This window comes from Xiphophorus couchianus, chromosome 8 (genome assembly GCF_001444195.1).
Source record: "Xiphophorus couchianus chromosome 8, X_couchianus-1.0, whole genome shotgun sequence".
NCBI classification, from domain to species: domain Eukaryota; kingdom Metazoa; phylum Chordata; class Actinopteri; order Cyprinodontiformes; family Poeciliidae; genus Xiphophorus; species Xiphophorus couchianus.
Genome location: NC_040235.1, coordinates 9,421,951 through 9,443,231, shown reverse-complemented (window position 1 = coordinate 9,443,231; position 21,281 = coordinate 9,421,951). Strand labels below are relative to the sequence as shown.

The following is a 21,281-nucleotide window of genomic DNA, read 5'->3' as shown; positions in this document are numbered from 1 at the left end:
AGTGGATGTTTCCTACTGAGGTGTTTGAGGACAGAGCATTGAGAAAAATACTAGTGTGATAAATACTAAAACATAATTTAATGAAGCCTTGAAGCAGATAATTTGCCTCGAGGAATTTTAAGAATCAAAATCCTTGAATCACTCAATGACTTGTGACAGTCCTAGTTTAGTTACAGTGACGGTGCACAGACAAAGATCCCTGTTAATTCTGAGTAATTATTGTCATAAACCTGCCAACAGATGCAGTCTCCCTGAACTGAACAGAAACTAAAAACACAAAAAGCTATACACATGTAAATATTCAGCACAAGTTAGGCGTAGCAAGCCTTAGCCCATGATGTCAAGGTAAAGTTAACTGGAGCTTAAACTTTGAAACAAATGAAGTAAGACTGAAAATGTGGGATGTTATTTATAGGAAAGTGCTCCAATAGCACCTGAGGTTACTGTTAAAGAGTAGTGTGTGCTGATAATGAGATCTCAGAAGACAAGCAAAAGCTGAATCAACAGAAAGACTGCGGAAACAAAGGAACAGTGTGCTGCAGAAGGAGGGTGAAAAAGTTCATACCTAGGGCTGTTGTTTTTTCAGGCGGTATTGTTTCATTTAGGTTGGTAAAACATGTGAAACAATAGTTTTGTCCAAGATTAAAGCAGAAAATCTGATCAGGGTTTTTGTTTTTGTCACTTTCTCTAATACCTTACTAAAACCAACATTGCATTGCATACACAGTGTAGCTTGGAGCTGTTATAATTTACTATGTTCATATGAATAAACATCCCTTGTTATCTTACAGTTTATCACAGGCTTTGTCCAATCTACAGTATTATTTTTTGAGGGGGTTGAAGTGTTCATCTTTTCTTTACTGTGTTTTTTGTTTCCAGTGACATTCAGCGACTAATCCAAAATCAGACTTGGAAGCACCTGTTCATTAAAAGTGTTTTTGTTGAATGACCCACTGCCTGTTGTTCCTGCTTAGAACAAATAATATATATATATATTTATAATACTGATCAGAACTAATCTACATATCTATAGAGAGGTATAAATATTTATATCTTCTGGGCAATTTGCATACTGCAGATTTACAGATGTAAAGGCCACCAGACATGAGGAATGAATTGGAAGGAATCCCAAGAGACAATAAAAACTGAAATGAAACTCATTTTCACTTTTCTTTTTGTTTTACTAGTTATGCTTTATAAATGCATTTGCCCTGAAAAATATGCAAGTGACCATGCTCTGACTGAAATAAACAGCTACCATCATTCAACCCAGTTCTCATTCTAATTTACACTTGGGTCTATATGTAAATTTGATTTCATTTGTTCACCAAAATATATTAAGGTTTGTTATTTTTTATAAATTATTGGAGGTTCATTTTTGTTGCTGACTTTCAGTTTGATTTCAAGGGGAATTCCTGCGTCTCCACATCCTACTTAAAGCATTAAAATAATTATTTCAACATCGTTTCTACTGCAAAAAATTGTTTTTGCAGAGTAAACAATGTTGCAGTTCATTACCTGAAAATATAACAAGAGAGTAACTCATTCCTATATCCACATTTTCTGACCTGCATGCTAATCATGTGCATGACTTATTTAGGTGAAAACCTTGTGAAGGACAAGGTCGGTGCTCTTTAATACTGTTTTTGTTCAAGCAGAATTACTAACAATTCTCAGTTTAAAACTTAAAGAGAGGAAGGAGTCAAAAAGTCACTTTCTGCAAGAAATTACAGTTTAGCAGACATATCAAATATTACCATGGTCAACAAACCTGCATATATTAATGATTTGTTCACAGATTTATTGACCTTTTTTATTCAATTCAAAACAATTCTATTTTGTTTTTTTAATAGTAATACTTCACAGCTCTCAAAATGACTTAAGGTTTGCAGTGATATGAAGCTGATATCATTTATTAAGCCTGTTTTCAAAACCTGCATCTATATAAAGAAGTGTTAAATCTTCCAAAAATTTGATTTCTCAAAAGGTTGACAGCACCTTTGGTAGTTAATTTTTTTTATGTAGTTCTTGTCCAATAGGTCATTTGGAAGAATGGCTGCTACCCCCGCAACCCGATTCCGGATAAGCGGAAGAAGATGGATGGATGGAAGAATGAAACTGAAGAAAAATTTGAAACATGGTGAACAATTATGATCTATTTAACTATAAAAACATATCATGACGTCTGACAAACACCAAGAAGTGATTCAGTCAGAAGGCATAAACATTCAGTAAGGTAAACAATAATCCATCTATTTAGTCCCACTGTAGTGACATCCAGTTCTCAGATTACCTCAAATCACAATGGAGGACAAAGGTAAATGTATCCAACAACTTGACACACTGTGCAAAGACCTACATCAGTGTGTTTAATAAAAATGACAACTTACATTTACCAAACCTATATAACATCTAGTTTGGAAGCAATAGAATTTGTAAATATCTGATTTTATCAAGCATTTCTTCCCATATCAGAGTCTTCTTGGGCTCATCTTGATTTATTTTCAGAATTGATGCCTTCATAATGGATACTGGAGCATCTTCAGAGCTGCACAGCTGCTTTGGTTAGGTATGATCTACTTCCTCTGCTGGAAGAGCTTTGGAACGTGGTTCCTCTACTACCCACCTGCCCATCTCAAGAGCAGGAAGTTAAAATCTTTCTTGGAGTTGGCTTCCTTACAGAGTTTGTGGAGAGAAATGTTCCTGTCCAAAGTTACCTTCAAAGTCAGATCCTCTAAACTGGGCCAGACTGCTCAAATCAGGTCAGGAAACAGGTGTGAGTGTTTAAGGGAGGGACGTGTGTTTGGTGTGTTTCCTGCTTTTATGTTAGTCATGACAAAGCTCGACAGTGTCCCCTTGTGGTATTTGAGAAGCATTGCTGGATTTCACAGGTTTTGTACAATGAAACTAAACATTTTAAACATATATGAAGGTTAAAAAATAAAATAAGAGTACAGGTAGCACTTTAAATAATCTATACTTGATCTGCACCATAAGCCACTTTGGTCATTTAAACTCACCTTCATGCTACAAGCTAGCTCCATCAGTTTCTTGGCATTTTCTTCAGAGCGGTACCTTTTTGGGACGGGGACACGAAAGAATTTGAGAGCGCCCTCGAAGTCTGTCTGCAGTAGATCGTCTTTTGAAGTCTGAGGAAAAAGATGTGATGTTTAATGAAACAGAGACTTCAAATACCAAATTGAAAACTGCTACTACACTTTTGTGTGCTCTGAGAAGTAGATGAAATTAAACTTTGGAGGCAAATCTTTAACAAAACGTATGTTCACTCCACCCACCACAACACAAAATAATGACTTTTCCCTAAAACTTGGCTACTCTGTTATAACTTTTTTTGTTTATGCTTGCATACTTTACTATTGATGAAATTTTTGTGTGTTGATTCTTACCTTCAAAAGGGCCAGGGCTACATTGAAGATCACACTAATACCCTGGGAAAAAAAATCAAGTTTTAGTTGGTCTGAAAGAGTTGATGAAATTATTAATTGATTAAAAGTGCACAAGAACAAAATGTGTTCTTTAATTTAAAAATTTGTTGGGAACAACTGATTTGGTGTTGAATTTTTGGAAATGTAAAAATTTCCTTTTAATTCATTTTAAGTTCTATTGGAACTTAAATGGAGCTGCTGTATTAGGACAACCACAATTACATATATATTTTTTAAGCAGAGTGTACTCAGAAGCAGATTTTCTGCATTCATCTAATATTTCCTAGTTCTATACCCTACTGAAGCATCAAATTACACCTGTAGTAAGCTTTTGATTTTACAAACTACTAATGATGAAACAATGCATCTGGGATCAAATTTACTTCTGTGGATGTGTTCACTTCAATTTTATATTAAAAAAATAAATAAAAAAATTGATTAGGATTACAGTAATCTCTTCATCTAGTCAAAAAGCTAGATGACTAGCTTTTTGCATGTTTCAGCATTTTGACAATTTATCTTTAATGATGAGCTCCAAATCTTGAAATGGTATGAATGATTTTGAGCTTAACTGTGTAATGTAAGAAGAAACATGAGCCGCATTTAACATGTTTTTCCTAGCCTTCCGCTTGATAAAAGTTGTATGAGTAGCAGAAAAAATGTCATGTAAGGCATGACAGGGTAAGTCACTGTGAAACAAAGTTTTACTACATTAAAAAATGCAATAATATTTTTTAAAACTTTCATTCTGCATCTTGTAAAAGCAGTTTACTGATAATTAAAGCAGCAAATTATCAGTAAACTGTTAATGTGTGACAATTGGTGTGGCACAAATTGTCACACCAAAATGTGTTGCTGTCAGTGTGACCTAGTAGATCTTTTTGTCCATTCACTGATTGAAAAAAAGATTTGATTTTTGCATGTGTCTAGCCGATCCCTTCAGGTTTTTAAAACTTTTTATGCTGACTATAAATGAGAAAGTGTCATTGCTGTTAAGTAAATCAATATAATCTGGCCTATGGCTGCAGTTTTTCTGTTTCTAGCTACAATAATCCTGCAAGACCAATGCAGTTTCTCCTAACATCTCTGAACTGTTATTGCTATGGAGTTTCTGTGGATACCCACCTCACACAGTAGCAGGTCAATTATATGGAAGACCATGTAAAGAGGAAACTTGGCTGTGAAGAGAGTCAGGAACCACTGGGAAGCGTACATATGAGCCTCCAGACCCACATTCAGGAAATGGTTGTACAGATCTGGTATGTACTCCTGATGAAGACCAAAGAAAACAGAAACAGACAGACAGAAGAGAGGAACAGCATTAAACAGAGGATGGAGATGACAGCAATAAAAAATTTAATATAAAGCTCAAGGGAGTAAATGTCATCAAAAACAGTCATAAGATTGTGGGAAACACAGCCCGAGATATGCAAATGTGATGCACGAACCTGCATGAGTCTTTCAAGCTGGAAGAACTTGCAGTGCAGATCTTCAAAGTTCTGTTTGAACAGGTCCCTGAGCCCGTAATCAAACATGATCTTCACCAGAACACTGAAAGCTTGCTCCTCTGGCATCTAAAGAAAACACAAGACCCAGTTATGAATGTCTAATACCTTTGAATTTTCAAAGTACAAATAAAACATTTCACTGTGAATTAATGGCTTCTGCAGTAGTCAGCCTTTATTGAACCTCCAGAAACTACAGACCAAGGTTCCAACATATTTTCAAGTTAAAAAAATAAAATAAATTTTTCCAAACTCCACTATGCACGGTTTCCAGAGATGTATCTTCATTTCAAAATAAAAATTACTGACTGTATTTATGGTACATATTTACATAGTGATGTGGATTTTATATGGAACGTCCAGAAACAAAAAACTACAAAGAAAAAAGAATACAAGGGCAGAAGGTAGGTAGGATACAAGTAAGGGAAGAAAGGAAGGACACGGTAGCACCGATGGTAGGAAGGAGGACACAAAGGAAATACACAAGGACAAAGAAGGTAGGACATAAAGAGGGAAGGGAAGCCAACACAAGGAAGAAAAGAAGGTAACAAAGAATTAGTGCAGGAGGTAAACAAGTATGGATAGACAGGGGTTGGACACAAAGGTGGAAGGAATAGGGGCAGGAATAGGATAGGGAATAAAGTAAAAAATATATAAAATTTCAAAAAATATATTTTTATTTTCTACACTTTTTAAGACCGGAAAAATAATAAAATGAAATTTCCAAACTTCAAGTATGTGATGAATGAATGGACAAATACAACTTTTATTAAATAAGGAGTAAAGTCTGGACATTTTTTTTCCTCATAACTTTTAATCCAATCCTGCAAAATACTCCCACAAGGGGGCAGTGCTGTCCTGTTTCTGCATTCCACTAAAAATAAGGTGCAAACCACAATGAGTAGGCAGAAAACTCTGAATATGTTTGTACAAATAAAAATATTGTTAAAAATTAGATCTAACTTATGTAGTGTCAAAAGTATATATAATATTATGTATATAAAAAATTGCTTGACGTTGTCTGCTGTTTCTCCGGATTGTCTGGATTGTGCTGCTGTGTCAACTCACGTGCAGCAGCAGCACTGCAGCCAGGAAGGATTGTCCCTGGCAGTAGCCAATCTCCTGATCATAAACAGAATAAGCCTGGACATCATGCAAGACAAAGATGTATAGTTAGCAAAGGCTTTTCAAAGTGAAATAAAAACAACTTCACAAGTTGAAAGTAAAAAAAAAAAAAGAGTAAATAATTTACACGAGTCTATTTGTATCAGATCTGACTTTGGAGAAACACGAATGTAAAGAAAAAATGTAAATTCAAATCATGTACTGCAAGTTATTCTAAACATGTCAAAATTGTTCATTATAGAAGTTCTTTAAATTAAACACAAAAATATTGATTTCAAAAGATGCTGCCTGACTACAATATCAGTAAGATCAAATACTTAAAATAACAAATAATGCTAATTAACATTCAAAATATAAAACTCAACCTTGTTATTTAATGACAATGAAGTCAAGTAATAAGGGATGGATGATTCATGATGTCTGGATACAGTTAAATAGACTCACAGAAGATGTTTAGGAGAAATTTTAATATTTATTCAAGCTGAGAATGAGATACGAGAAAATTGGGGAGTAATGGGCTGTAGTGGCCTACTGAACTAGTAACACAAATAATGAGCAAAAGTCAAAAATATAAAATGTGAATCAATCCAAACACAGCAAAGGCAGAAACCTGTGAATTATTCAAATGCACCTCAGGAGCTGCTTGTCTGAGAGTAAATGAATGCCCTCACTAGAGCTATGCATAATGAATGACATTAAACTGAAAAGTGTAAAAAGGCTGCAGTCAGTCTACTCGAGTAGTATTACAGAACTACAGCGCTGCTGTGAAATAGTATTTGCTCTCTTACAGATATCTTTTGCTTTCTTGTCATGCTTAATTGTTTCAGATCATTGAACAAACTGCATGTCTTCACCACGAAGCACATTTTTATAATAAAGGCCTAATTGATGATAGCGTTAACTGATAAGAATAACTCAGTTAAATTCGGCGACAATGTCAAGTTGCAAGATGTTCATGTGCTCCTCAACATAGACTAACTGTACTTTGATTCTAGTTTCATGTGTTCAATGAGAAGCTCATTTAGATTTCCCAGACTTCATGAGCTCGATGAACTGCCCAGTCTGAATCAAACAGAAGTAATTAATACAGGGCATTAACAATTCTCACTACTGATCTGCAAACCTGTTTGTAGTGTTTTCATTCCCATTTTAGTTACAAGCACAATTTTCAATTTAAGAAAATGTTATGGTTTGGTCTTTTTTTTTTACTATTTACTCTTTTTGTTAAGCATTTTGTCAATTTGAATATGGATTCTACATATTTTATTGTCAATTTCTTTTAAAGAGGTCATCTGTAGGAGCAACGTATTATTGGTGATGTTGTTTAGAAAACAATCTCACAAATGCATTTTGTTACTATTGTTTTTTTATCCTCATCATTACCATATAATTAGTCCAGACACATGAAAAGGTCCACAGTAGAAATAAAACAAAAACATATGAAGGATTGGCGATATTTGGATTATATGAGTTATTACATCTGATTTCCCTTTGGGATAAATAAAGACTTTTTGAATTGAACTGAATTAAATTTCTGAACATGATTTTTTTTTGCCAACTTCAAAAATGCAATCAAACTACAAAGGTTAAAAATATATTTAACATTTCAGTGTGAGATTATAAATATTTTATGGCTTTTAATGCATATTTATCAAAGCTGCAAATACATGTGGTTGGTATGGTGCTCATGTGCATTCTCTAAGTTCAAACAGAAACTCACCCCTATGTCTGGATTTTGTTTGAAATATAGAATAAAATGTTCTTATTCTTTACCTGAAAAGTGCAAAATATGTCTGATAGCATCAGCATCTTCCTTAGATAGTAATTCCCAGAATTAGGAAGAAATTGACACATCAGGTTTTTGTTTATTTTAGTGCAACTGCAGTTAGAATGAGTCAAAAAGGAGAAGCGTGAGCTTCCGATGTGTTTTTGCAGATGTGTTAATAAACAGTTTACACCTCATTTGGCGTGCAGCTGCTGCAGCAGCTTTGTTCACTACATGATGCCAGTTTTATGACGGAGAATAGTTTGTGCTGCATTAACAACCTCTATGTGTGTCGGCGTGTACTGGAGCCCCACCTTGCAGATTTTGTAGAGCGAGTCTTGCCCGTCTCCTCCAGTGTCTTTGAAATAGTCATGAGCGGGGAATGTCCTGTTAATGTCTCTGGTGATTGCACTGTCCTGAGGAGATTCCTAGCAGAGAGAGAGAGACAAAAAGAGAAATGTTACAATGTAAAAGGGAGTTAGAAAGAATGTAGCAAAGACAACAACAACAAAAAAAGAGGAGATGATTATTGATGATTGTTATTTATCATCAGCCACATTTGTAAAAACGTCTTCCTGGACACAGCTGTTGTAAGTGATCTTCAACATGCAGGGGCCCCACGCATTGTTAAGAAACGTGAAGTAGGAGGAAATACTGGCAGCACAGAGTGTTCTCCACCGCACAGACCGTCCACCGCTTCATGTTTCTTTGCAAGCCTGCTCAACCCACTTCTAATTTTATTCAGCTTTATTGCATCAAAAGTAATTTTATTGTTGCAAAGGTGGTGACACAATCCACCGGATGCAAGACGGAAAAAACTCGGAAGTTCTCACAACTTAACGGTGACTGGGGTTTTATAAAGTGTTACTAAAATGGCACGTTATCAACGACAAACCACAAAGCTAACTTACTTCATGTCACTATGACTCCGCTTCAAATGAAATCTCTGATACAATGACCTGTTTCACAGTGATTAAAAGGCCTTCTGATAACTAACAGACAGACTGAAGTATAACTTCCTGACTGATACTGAACTGGTTTGTTTTTAAAGGCCAAACTTGCAACACTGACAATCTCAGTTGTAATAATAGCTGATGTGGTAAGATGTGAATATAACTTGATAGTTCTTCCTTTCAGTTTGGCAGCATGATTCATTGAGGAATAAACTGTGTTTTGGTGTGTTGTTTTGACAGACATGAGATCTGATTTAGGCATTATGGAGGAACTGAAATCAGGTTTCAAATGAGTGGAGAGCACTACATTTTGAGCTAAATGCCTATGACACACCCTTATTACAACATTTTGAACTAATTATTATATATATTTTTTAAAGCAGAACAATGAGATCAGCAGTTTTTCTGCAACACACCAAATGAAAGTTTAAAGCAAATAATCTGGCAGATATTGAGCAGCTTTAGTAAAATACCACCAATAAAGTTATAATCAAGTTACAATAAAAGGGATAAGGTTACTATAGTGCTCATTTTGGGACTAAAACACAATAAAATAGTTATTACAATAATTTGAAACAAAGCACCCAGGACCAACTCCTTCTACCCTGAAATAACCTTAATTGCTAAAAAAAAAAATAATAATAAAAAAAATGAAGGGAGGAAACTGATGTTGGCAGAATTTTTCAACACCACAATATACTAACAAAACGATAGATTTCATCTGGAGCCAGTTTGAACACAAGCCTGGGGAAACCTGTGCCTCATATCTATTTGAAGTGATGAAAGACCACCACAGAGTAAGAACCACACTCAAATCAGTAAGCACTCCTTAAGAACTGGGCTTGCTTTTCAAAGATTAATGATGCCTCATTTTGTTATCGATTACCAACACATTAGGAAAAAATTACCTTTGAATAAGTAATGTTACCAAAAGACAATTTTATTAGTAAATAATAATGTTTAAAGACCTCTTTGTGCATAATTTGAGATGAGATTTAAAATCTATATGTAGTTAGTAGTTTATGCAATGTAGTCTTATTATTTAGAGGTTAATTCAATGGCCAGCTTTGAGGAAAAGCTACTAGTGATGGCACAATTTTCAGTTTAACCAGTTTTGACTGATGATTAGGTTGGAAAATTTAGAACCGTATCTTTTTCTCATCAGTGAAGACATCATACCCGCCTAACTACTGTTGTGGGAAAATAATTAGCAAGCACTGCTATGGTGAAAATCACTGAGTCAGGTTTATTAATACCCTGCACAGAAAATGAGAGCTTGGAAAGGATACACTGCTGAACAGGTCAAAGTGTGAAGCTTCAACAGGAGGCAGGCAGCACATCAGTTTAATAGGAAGAGCAGAAAGGGAAAAAAATCAAACACTGCAGAGAGTATGAGACTCTGGATCATTCCTCTACTGAAGGTTGTTTCACCTTCAGCAGAGCTGAAGGTGAAACAACCTGCCTCAGACAAGTTCCCTCTGGGAATGTTTATAAACATAAAAGAAAAAATAACATAACCATCAGATGAAAAAATATGCCTCAACATTACTCAAGCCTTCAGGACATTTTGTCAAACTAGTGAAGGGGCGAATTGGCCCAGTGCAGACTTCAGTAGATACCAACAACTCTAATTGGGGAATTATTACTGTTCATCATTATTGTGAGATTTTTTATTTATTTTTATTTATTTTTGTTATGACCATTGGGACTTGATTACCAGTAACTGCAGTTAGTGTGAGCTCTTTAGCAATAAGATTGGAATATTTGAAGTGTTAAGTGTTCTGAAGTGTGGACACTAGTGTTCTATTTTCTCTTTTAAAACTTAGTATAATAAAGTGGTAAAACGAGCAACTAAGGATTGGGTCCAAGACTGCAAAAAAATAAAAATTAAAAAAATCTTAGGACTTGATACTACAAACCTGATTAGCAAAGGAATCTTAAAAGATCCTGATATCTCTATTTCCAGAGGAATTGAAATAAATGGTCCAGTGTGAGGGGCATATTAAACTTGACTGCAGTTTCCTAGTAAAAGATAACAATCCATGTTTAGACAAGCAGCCACTTAGCCATACTTATCTGAAGTGGTGAGAGAATGAACAAAGACCTCTGACTTAATGGTCAATTAGCTTCCCCTCTGTCCGTCTGTCTGTTCTGTTGAAGAGCAACTTCTAATGACTGTTGCGTGAGAGGCGAAGAGCAAACATATCCAGAGTGTCATGCTACTGTGCAGAAGCTAGAAATGGCACAAAAATAGGTGTGCATTCAGTAAAAAGGTCATTAGGGTCATATTTTGGATCATATTACAGCAAACCTAATCCTCAAGCACTTAGTAATCATCACTGATACTAGTTTTTCCTGTTATTTGTTGAAGCAGAAACTGGAATCCAGGAAAGAAAATAAGTGTTTATAAAATCCTACATGGTTAATACAGAAAAAGATGTGTTGTTAAGGCTGAAGAATTCTGCTTTGCATCTATAGAACATTGCCAACAGTCTAAGCATGTATGGATAATTTGCTTAATGTTTTATTTTTAATTCTATAAATAGGGTAAATAAGATGCTGAGTTTATAGCTTTGACAAGGACATGATGAGCAATTTTAAAATTGGCGCTTTGATTTTAAGACATTTTGTGGTGCCTGGTCAGAACTACCAGCCTGTATTCTAACTCTTTAATGTTAGAATTAAATAATTGCTATGTTTAATTCTGCTATAATTAAATGAGAGAGAGGAATTAAGACCATTTGGAATAACAGTACTAAGGAGTTGCTTAGTAGATGAAAAAGCACAAAAGTTTAATGACCTCACCCCTGAAAACCTACCGCACATCCAGAAAAAACTCAAATAAAATTCCAGTCAGTTCCTGCAGATGCAGAATTTTCTGGACGTAAAATATGAAATTAAAACACAAATAATGTCCAGTGGGCAATTAGATCCCATTGAGCTGTGTGCTCAAAAAGATGAATAAAATTTGCCTGCTTATAACCAAGTAGAGATATAAAGCTTTGACTAAAATGTAAATTTAACAGAATTCAAATGTTAATGTCCTAATTATTAATTTAGATTACAAAGAAGTACATAAGGAAGTGAGAATTATCATAAAAACCTGAGCTATAGATGTTTTTAACTGATTGCATTTTAAAAAAAAATCCAACAAACCTTTTCCTGTGAGTGTATGCAGCATATATCTGTACCAGTTGCTTCATTATCACTTACATTTTGTTTTCCTCATTAACGACCTTATCTAAGTGTAAAGCATTCTGAGCTTACCAGCATAAAGCCTTAAAAGAGAAGACATTATTAGTGTGTTAGAAAGAGTGACAATTGTATGAAAAACATTACTGCTACCAATAATACTACTAATAGTAGGTAGATTGTAAAGGAGAATTTATAACTGTTACATTTGCACACAACAATCACAAAAATATCAATACTGTTATATATGTATTAGGCAGCAACACGTAACTTTACCTCAGTGTGTATTTTGAACTTACATTGTTTTTATTTTGACAAAGCAATTTGAGATGTCTTTATCTCTTAAGAATGTCAGCATATTTCTAAAATGCCAAATGGGCTTAAAGTGAAACAAGCATTGAAGCTATGCTGGCCAAAAGTCTATGTACAGCTGCTTAGATCGACTTTCAGCATTTTTGTTCTCCCATATCATAAAGATCTCAGTGACTAAGCTGAAAAAGCTCATCAGTGATAATGATATTATGACAACGGAGAAAAAAAAGAAGAGTGAGGAAAATGTTGGTATTGTGCTCGTAATATTGAAATTACATCCATTCTAAATATTGTCCTAATGTTGTTATGACATTAGGACAATCTCACATCCCACAGGAGTGCTAATAGATTGAAAGGCTGTTGGAATACAGTAAGGAGTCATGCTTAAGACACCAGCTGGAGATGAGATTTGTGAAATGGACATTTGTTCTGCAGGAAGTAGCCATTTGAAATCAATTACACTTTGAGCATAAAGGGATGAACGTGGTTCACTTAGTACCAATTCAGTACCATTTCAATGCCAGAGAATCAAAGTGGTTAAAGTCCATCAGGAAAATATCCACAACACCATTGCGCCACCAACAAATAATAAAATAGATCCATGTTTTCATATTTTTATACCAAATTCTGGACAAGCAACTGAATGTTGCCAATGAAACTCACTGGACCATGACTTGTTTTCCCAATCAGCTACTGTCCCATGCGAACAAGTGTAGATAATAAAGTGGCTGATGATTATATGTCCAAATGTATGTGCATTTATGTATGCATTGTTAAGTTGTATTTATCTTTTTAAATGTTTGAAAGTTCTTTGAACGTGATATTAAACATTAAAATAGGAACTGAAATTTACCAAGAAAATAACCAGATAATAACCAAATAATCATTTCTTACTTGTGGAGAGCTGTTAAAACATTTTCTTTTCTGACTACATTTATTATGCATAAAAATAGTTAGAAAAGTGATAGATGTAATACACAATACGCAGCTGGTTTGATAGCAAGGAAGTACACCCATAAAAACTAATCAACCCCATGACCCAGATGCTGTTATAGAAAAGAGACTAACAAAACGGGAAACAAGAAAACTTCCAAGCAAGTGAAGTCCTGGAACAAAACATGGTGTTCTAGCAAAATTACTACCTCTTCAACAGAAGTCAGCCATAAATAGGAAACTGTAGCCTTTGCATTTAATTGCGTGTCAAAAAGAAGGAAAATAAAAATCAGAGTTGAGCTTCTATGAGAACGCTGAGCAGCAAGAACTCCTTTGTTTATGTCCTCGATTTTCTCTGACTCGACACAAAAGCCGACATGTCATTTTGTTTTCCTTTCTCTGCTCCTAAAGAACCCTGCTGAGACATCAAAATGGCATGGCATGACATTTATCAGGTTTGCTACAAGCTGAGGATCTAAAACCTAAATAACCCTGAGTGCAAGGTTTTTACTTCTTTATGAAAAAACCTATGAATTAAAGACAAATTTGTAATGGTCCTAGCATCACTTTTACTGCCATACGGGTTGATTACTTATCCTTTACACAATAATCTGTCATCAGCAGATGGCTAAAGCTTAGCACTAGTAGCCTGATGAAATTTTAATGGTTTAGCTTATGCCCTTCAATTTCTGGTATTTGGAGGAAGCTACCCTGCTGCCCCAATAAAACACATCTAAAAGAGAAAGTCAAGCCATATGTGCTTTTATATTTTGTTCTTTTCTTCCCCTGCAGTTGGTGGGAATTTACTACTTATTTATCTAGAAAATGCAGTAAAAAAAAAAAAAAAACAATGGAACAAATGTCATGAATTACTCAGCTCCCAACTAGATAAGCTGGCAACCATTTTCTTTAATCTCAAGATAGAAAAGATGACAAGATGTTCTGCTTATTTACTTACTCTGACACTTGTCTGCATTTAAAAATAGGCTGCATTCAAACATTCGACTGAATCTTTTCAAAATAATTTGAGAACACTTCGATAAAATCATATTTATTTGTTTAGCACAGACAAACAACGTCTATTATTTACAAAACCATATCACATACAGGGCGTCACGTAATCAGAAGTCTCACTCACATTCATCAACAGCATAAATAAACATGTTTTGACTTTTAAATATTAACCCAACATTCACAGTCTAGATAAAAGCAGATATCTCTCCAAAAACGTAATAACAAATTGAACACCCCTTGTGTTTGAAATATGCCATGTTTTGTCTGTGTTTAACAAGGTGATTTTGAAGTCTCAAACTCACAAGGTCTCATTGTACACAGAATTTCCTAAAGGCAGAAAAAAAATCAACAAGGTGAATCTCCTGTCTGGAATGTTAAATCGGCAGTCTGTTCTTGTCTGTTGAGAAATAGTTATTTGTATATTTTAACCGTTTATCTTTTTATAAGTTTGAATTCGAGATTATTGTGTGGCTCTTTAGACAACAATGGTTTAGTTCTGCAGAAATACACAAAAAGACCATTCAATACCTGAAAAAAATTCTGCAGATTTAAACTTTAATATTACTTGGAGTTGTTGACCCAAGCTGCTCCATTTGGACTCATTTCCACAACAGATAAAAAGTTTAGGTCGTCTCAGTCCAAGTACTGCTAATCCACTTAAAACGGTTTGCCAACTCTGGAATATGCCAGAAGAGGTAAAAAAAAAAATGCAGCAAGTGCAATTCTGCTGGATAAGGTGCAACCACCTCCAGCATTTTTAGTTACAATTAAAAACAAAATAATTTAATTAACCTAAGTATTCTGGAAATACAACAGAGACATTGTTTATGCAAGTCAGTCCTGTTTGAATTGGTTTGATTATAATGCAGAAGTATAAAATTTGTTTAAAAAATGACTTGGTTCAATCATATGGTTATTGTTCTTACTACTTTTTTGCATCATGAGCTCTCCAAGCTCTAAATATGCTTAATTTTTGAGGGCATGGAAATTTCCTCCCAGCCACCAATGCCATTCCCGTGAGAACATGTAGGTTGATTGTTTTCCCCACAGGAAGAAGGTAATGAGTGTATGTGACCAACGGAGAGCACATTTAGGCATCATGGATTGTCTTCAAACATCTATTGTTTTAAAGAGACTGTAAAATAAGCGGCTATTGTACCAAATCTTTCCAAACTAAAATGGTACAAAATGACTACGTTTGAAGCAGAAACACCACAAAACCTACACTTCAATAGGAAAAAACATAAGACAAAACTAGTTGTTTATGTAGGCGGCACAAAGTTTTTTACTTCTGAGAACAAACTGAGCTTGGTAATAAAAAAAAAATCAACTATACAAATGTTCTCTGATAAACATTCAATCTGATATTTTCTGGAAAAAACTAAGATAGTAGCACAGAAGATGATACAAACTGGTACAGGTGTACTATTTTTGGAATGCTTTACAAATAAAACCACTAATTATTTCAGACATCTAACAGGTGCAACAAATGAGACCAATAGAAACCAAAAAACATTAAACAGTCAGAGTCTAGCCAATGGTCGAGTCAGTGCCTATCTGCACACATTCGTTGTCTCCATTGTGCTTCAATCACACAGAAACACGAGTTCAAGACAGAAAATAAACAGTTTGATGGGTTCATCTACATGATTTTTTTTTTCTGAAGTTGAAGCAAATAAAAAAAAAAAAGTGACAACTGCTTTGAATACCTGAAGCAACATTAACACTTTAACTTCTTTAACTACCAAAGGAGTAAAACTAAAGTTTGCCTCTGGAGCGGAATCATTTAAAAACAGTCTCATGCCTTTTATTTTAGCCCTCACTTAATGTTAAAGAAAACCACTTTTCCCCAACAGTTGACTTATTGTTTCTAGTTTTTAAATAAAGGCAACTTTATATCACAATATGCTCGGAAACAGTCTCAGACATGCACACAAGGCATCACTGACGCAACACAGTGCAGTAGACAGTGGATAACATTTTTGTGTAAAATCACTCATATTGTAGATATTACACTTAGGGACAAAATTGGACCTTCTTTGGCACATTACTGCAGACGAGATATAAAGCTAAGGAATGTTTACTTTAACGAACAAGAGTCTTGAAAGCTCAAAACACATAACTTGACAAGTGGAAATGAACAATTAAGCTCATTTAAATGTTTTTTTTTTCCTGCAATTTCTTTATACTAATGTACAGAAAAGACAGTACTAACATGCACACAAATCTTCAAGTCTCACACAAATCTTCGAGTGGTTTTGCATCATATAGGTCCATATTTTCTTGAGATGTTTGCTCTCTTCCTTATCAAATATGGTACATGTATCTAAAAGTAGATACATGCTAATTTAAAAACAAAAAATGTAGCATTCAAATTTGGTTTTTGAATTAACTGCAAATATTTAATTGAGGATAGGCTTTAAATACAAAACTTAAAGTAAACCACAGATTGTAAGAACATATAGATGTAACTTGATAGAAAATATAGCCTTATTCTTAATGCATTTGTCTTTTTCTGTTCAGACCTACAAAATACTTTTTTACAGTCAGTGTTGGAACCCTGCTATATCTCTGAATAAAAGAAATCGGTAAGTTTAACCCCCAAACAATTTGCAAAGAGGATATGGTAAAAAATATGTTTTCTTTGTTTTGCAAACATATTATAATGCATAAGCAAATTAAGGTGCAACAGAACTGGTAAAAAATGCTAATTTCATGGGAGAAGTGCCACAATCAAATAAATAAGTAATTAAACACAGATGCATGCTTAATTAAACTGGAAACTAACTGCTAAAATAAACACATGTAACAAATATATTAATTACAATTTTCATTTGATATGAAAATTGTAAATTTAAATAAATTTTATATGTAAGTATGTAATACTTACATATAAAATAAAAAAATCATAGTGACTGTGATATAGTCAGTCATAAAATAGTTAGTGGAGATCATTAAGAACATTGGATTGGATTAATGGACAACAAACTACTGACCAATCACTATGTTTCAGAATTAGCCACCACTTATGTCTTTAAGGGTTAAAAATTGAATAAATAAATGAATAAATAATGAAATATTTAGAATTAGAATTTTCTTCAGTAATTGATTATTTAATGAAAACATTGTATTATTTAGTTTTAGAACTATTTCACTGTTTGATTTTAACATTGTGGACTGTAGCATAAAACCTAAAAGAATTACACAAATATTGGAATACTATTTAGAGATTTTGACAATATCATCAATTGAAATGTCAAATAACTAATTAAAGAATGATTTTATTTTATTAATGACTTATATTTTTGATTGTGACTCTTTTAGCATCAATACTACTGAACCCTACATTTGATTTTTGGCAGTTGAGCAGTCGTACACCAAAGCTAGGTCCTTTTAACAAATAACAGGTACACAGTGCAAACCCACATTTTCAACAGACATTTTAACAACATCAATAAATAACATTTATTTAAAGATCCATTTGACTCTGCTTGCTCTTTACAGACAGTCTCATTAAATCACATCAGCTCCTTGAACTGATTGGACTGACATCTTTTTTTTCTCTTTCAAGTGGAATACGGCAAATTGTGTTCACAGCGAATATCACGTTGCTCCAAACAAAGCTCGTAAAACTTTTCATGAGAACTTTCTGCTTCTATCATCATTTGGTTGTTTGGACAAAATCAAGCATTCAGTTCCAAAAACAGCATCAGCAGATAAACATTATGTCCAACATTTAAAGAATTTACTCCCACTGAGAGGACATAGAGACCTTCTTCTTGTTCATACCAGAACACTCCATCTGTCAGCCTCCTGTCCATATGAACTTGTGTTCACATCATAAAAACGAAACACCTTGAAAGGCTAATATGGACTCTTTTTCTTTTCAAATAACAATGCTTTTCATTTTTATTCTCTGCCTTTGCTGGCTTGTCAAGGGAGAGTCAGAAAAAGCACAATCAGAAGGATACCTTCTTTCATCTCTTAAAAGCAGATTTTAAAAGATTTGAAGAGCCGAAACTTCATTTTAGCTCCAATAACATTTTAGCATCTGTGTTTTTCTCTCCATTTGAACTACACATGACATGTTGTGCCAACTCTGATGTCTCCATTGTCATATCCATACCACTGCTTTGTGCATCCCTTTTCGACCGAGCCAACAAACGCCTTTTTGGTTTTCCCAACTCCGAAGCCATCACCTCCGCGCCGCAGGCAGAAGGAGCAGAGGCGTTTCAGGCCCTTTCTAAATGCTGAGTTGGAAAGGCTGTAGATGAGACAGTTGCAGAAGCTGTTGCTGATAGCCAACCATGTCGTAAGAAACGAGGCTGCAGGGTGGTGGTATATTCCTCCGCTTTCCAACAGGAAGTACAGGATGTAGGGCAACCAGAGGATGTAGAACACACTAGTTATGCGAAACAATACCATAGCGTATCGCTTGTCAGGGTAAGTAGACTGCTGATACTGTGGCTGGTGGTGCTGGGTCTTCTGCGATTGGGACAATTGGGGAAGCTGCTCTTGCTCCGTGGTGCAATCTTTCATGACTGCTCCACCAGTCAGTCCAGGACCCTGCTGTTGTTGTGGTCTGTAGCGAGCATGGCGCTCGCTGATCTCCCGAGTGTGCTGTCTGCAGATCTTAAAGATGTTGGCGTATGTAAAGCAGATTGTGAGAGCAGCTGGAGCGTAGAGCAGAGCAACGATGAAGGTTGTGAAAGCCGGACTAGTCCTCCACTCGACCGCACACCACTCGACCACGTCTCCATGATAGCCAGGCTTCCCCCACCCAAGAAAAGATGGGAGGAACACCAAAGCAGAGTAGAACCATATCAGAGCGATGCAGCAGCGCACTCGACAAGGAGTGACCAGAGATGAATAAGTCAGAGGCCGTGTGATGGCGATGTAGCGGTCTACGCTCACGCATGCGAGGGACACCATTGAAACGGATTTCAAAACTGAAACCATGTACCCAAACACCTGGCAGGTCAGTTTGGGATCCAATCCCTGCAGATGGTGAAGCAGAGACAGGGAGGGGAAGAGGCAGCTGACTCCCACTAAAAGATCTGCATATGCCATAGTCTGGATAAAAGCACTGGTGGTGTGCTGGCTGAGCAAAGGGGCACAGTGAAACACAAATATCACCACCAAGTTGCCACAGATAATAAGGATAGTGAGGAGGAGGATGACAGATACCTCAAGAAGGCATGTGCTAAAAATTTGGGAATAGCCAATTTCAAGTAAGCAGAAGGGAGCGGATAAATTTGAGTCCAGCGAGCTTTGGTTCAGGGAATCCAGGGAGGAATTCATGATCTCAGGCAGTAAAACACATAAGGGGGCCCTTAAAGGGAACAATAAATCCAAAAAGCCACTATTATGCCTGGTAGCCCGGCTGTATTTATCAGCAGTTTGGTTTCAGTCCAAACAAAGACCCTTATGCCCCATTTCAAACACAGGAAGGATTGAAAGGGCAGATAAAGGTGTCAGAAAGTTCCCTGGTGTTGTCCTCAGAGCTGGCACGGTTACAGTACAAATAAGGTAAAAATCTTCGTCTGGAGGTTCCCAGGTAAAGGCACAGAGGAAGAAAACTGCCAGGAATGTGACTCTTATGAATATTTTGATGTCCTCAATCAAAATAATGTCAGATGCAAATCCAGAAATCTCAGACTGTAGCTCAATTTGTAGTCCATCAGGTCATTGATAAAGCCTCCAGGGAAAAGTCATTGTTTAAAGAACTGCATATTGTGGGAATGATTAAGCATAATCTGCTTCTTATTCTGTCCTTCAAACCACTTTCCCACTTTTCTGGCTCTTCTTGTCCTCTTCTTTCACCAGGCTTCCATCTGCACTTATTTGAGCGTCAGCTTCTCTTTGGTCCTCCACTGTAAGATCCCAGCAGAATACTTTACGCTGATACAAAGTCAGCAGAGTGTAGTGTTACAGACATCAAAAACCAGTCTTCACAGAGGTGGAGTAAAACACACCCGTAGATTTATTTCCCGCCTTAAGAGCAGCAACTTCGTCTGGTGTTGAAATGTTAAAGGCAGGCATACCGATGCTGGGAGAACCCCTCTGTGTTCATTTGTCCTGCTCTGCCGCCTCTCTCACACTCTGTCTCCCTCCTTCTGCCTCTGTCTACAGAAACAGCAGCACTGAAGCCCCTCCCAGTCTCAGTGCCTCCAACCAATCATCATCCACAAAAACACGAGACTGTTTCCTTCCCCCAACCTCTCACATTTACTTTTTTTTTTAATATGCAAATTTATCTAATAATCACGGCGAGATTGAATCAGTCTCATGCCGCCAAAATTAGTAACAATCATGCAGTTTGGAATTTGGAAAATCATCACTTAGGTTTAAGGGAGAAATAGCAGGAATTTTATCTGTGTGAATGCTGCTGATATTTTTTAAATTTCTCATCAAGGACAAACATAACTTTTGAAATATCAGTATTCAATAAAGTCTTTTTCATGTGCACCAAGGCCAGTTGCTAGAATGAAATAGTACACTTTAAGCATAGTTTAAAATTTAAAATCAAAGAGTAAAGGTAATTGTCTTTCAAGTTTTTCCCCAAAATCCCAATGCTCCAACAACTCTAGCATAGTGTTGACCTTTTGATAATTATGATATACTTCAAATGTGGGCAAATGTATCTGCATGACAGAGCACGGTTGTAATACAAAAATATTGCCTCCAAAGTGTCTTCTGCAATTACAATATAGCACATAATGTTGCAATGACAATTGGAATTCAATACATACGGTAAGACTGCTTGTTAGTAATATACATGGCCAGTTGGATAGCCTTTCAATGTCATTTAAATACCTGATCCAAAAAGGGAAATACAGTAAAGAATATTGGGAGTAATTGCAATTGATATTATCATCACAATATTCAACAATACAATGGTAATAGTAGTTTAATGATGTATATGCATAGTTCAAGTACAAAAAAAAAAGCAAAAGTTTGGCATCTTTATATTTGCCCAAAAAGAAAGTCTGAGAATGCTATTTTAAGCATCAGGGGCTTTTTTGCAGACTCAAAA

At 35.6% G+C, this 21,281-nt stretch overlaps 2 protein-coding genes across 3 annotated transcripts in view; both read right to left on the bottom strand.

The window, feature by feature from the left end:
• rabgap1 (RAB GTPase activating protein 1) overlaps nucleotides 1–21,281 on the bottom strand; it is a 71,036-nt gene that overhangs the window by 17,869 nt on the left and 31,886 nt on the right. For both annotated transcript variants that reach the window (XM_028024967.1, XM_028024968.1), the window contains 6 exons: nucleotides 8,156–8,269; nucleotides 6,020–6,094; nucleotides 4,895–5,020; nucleotides 4,572–4,715; nucleotides 3,408–3,449; nucleotides 3,021–3,149 (listed from right to left, as the gene is read on the bottom strand). In XM_028024967.1, coding sequence (XP_027880768.1) covers nucleotides 3,021–3,149; nucleotides 3,408–3,449; nucleotides 4,572–4,715; nucleotides 4,895–5,020; nucleotides 6,020–6,094; nucleotides 8,156–8,269 — 630 coding nt within the window. The remainder of the gene's footprint in view (nucleotides 1–3,020; nucleotides 3,150–3,407; nucleotides 3,450–4,571; nucleotides 4,716–4,894; nucleotides 5,021–6,019; nucleotides 6,095–8,155; nucleotides 8,270–21,281) is intronic.
• On the bottom strand, nucleotides 14,267–20,374 carry LOC114149266 (probable G-protein coupled receptor 21). Its single transcript, XM_028024969.1, has one exon. It carries the CDS (start codon nucleotides 19,544–19,546, stop codon nucleotides 18,320–18,322), a length of 1,227 nt encoding a protein of 408 aa, XP_027880770.1. The 5' UTR covers nucleotides 19,547–20,374; the 3' UTR covers nucleotides 14,267–18,319.

Excerpts from the sequence above, each read along its gene's own strand:
- LOC114149266 (XM_028024969.1), bottom strand. The coding sequence starts at position 19,546 with ATGAATTCCTCCCTGGATTCCCTGAACCAAAGCTCGCTGGACTCAAAT.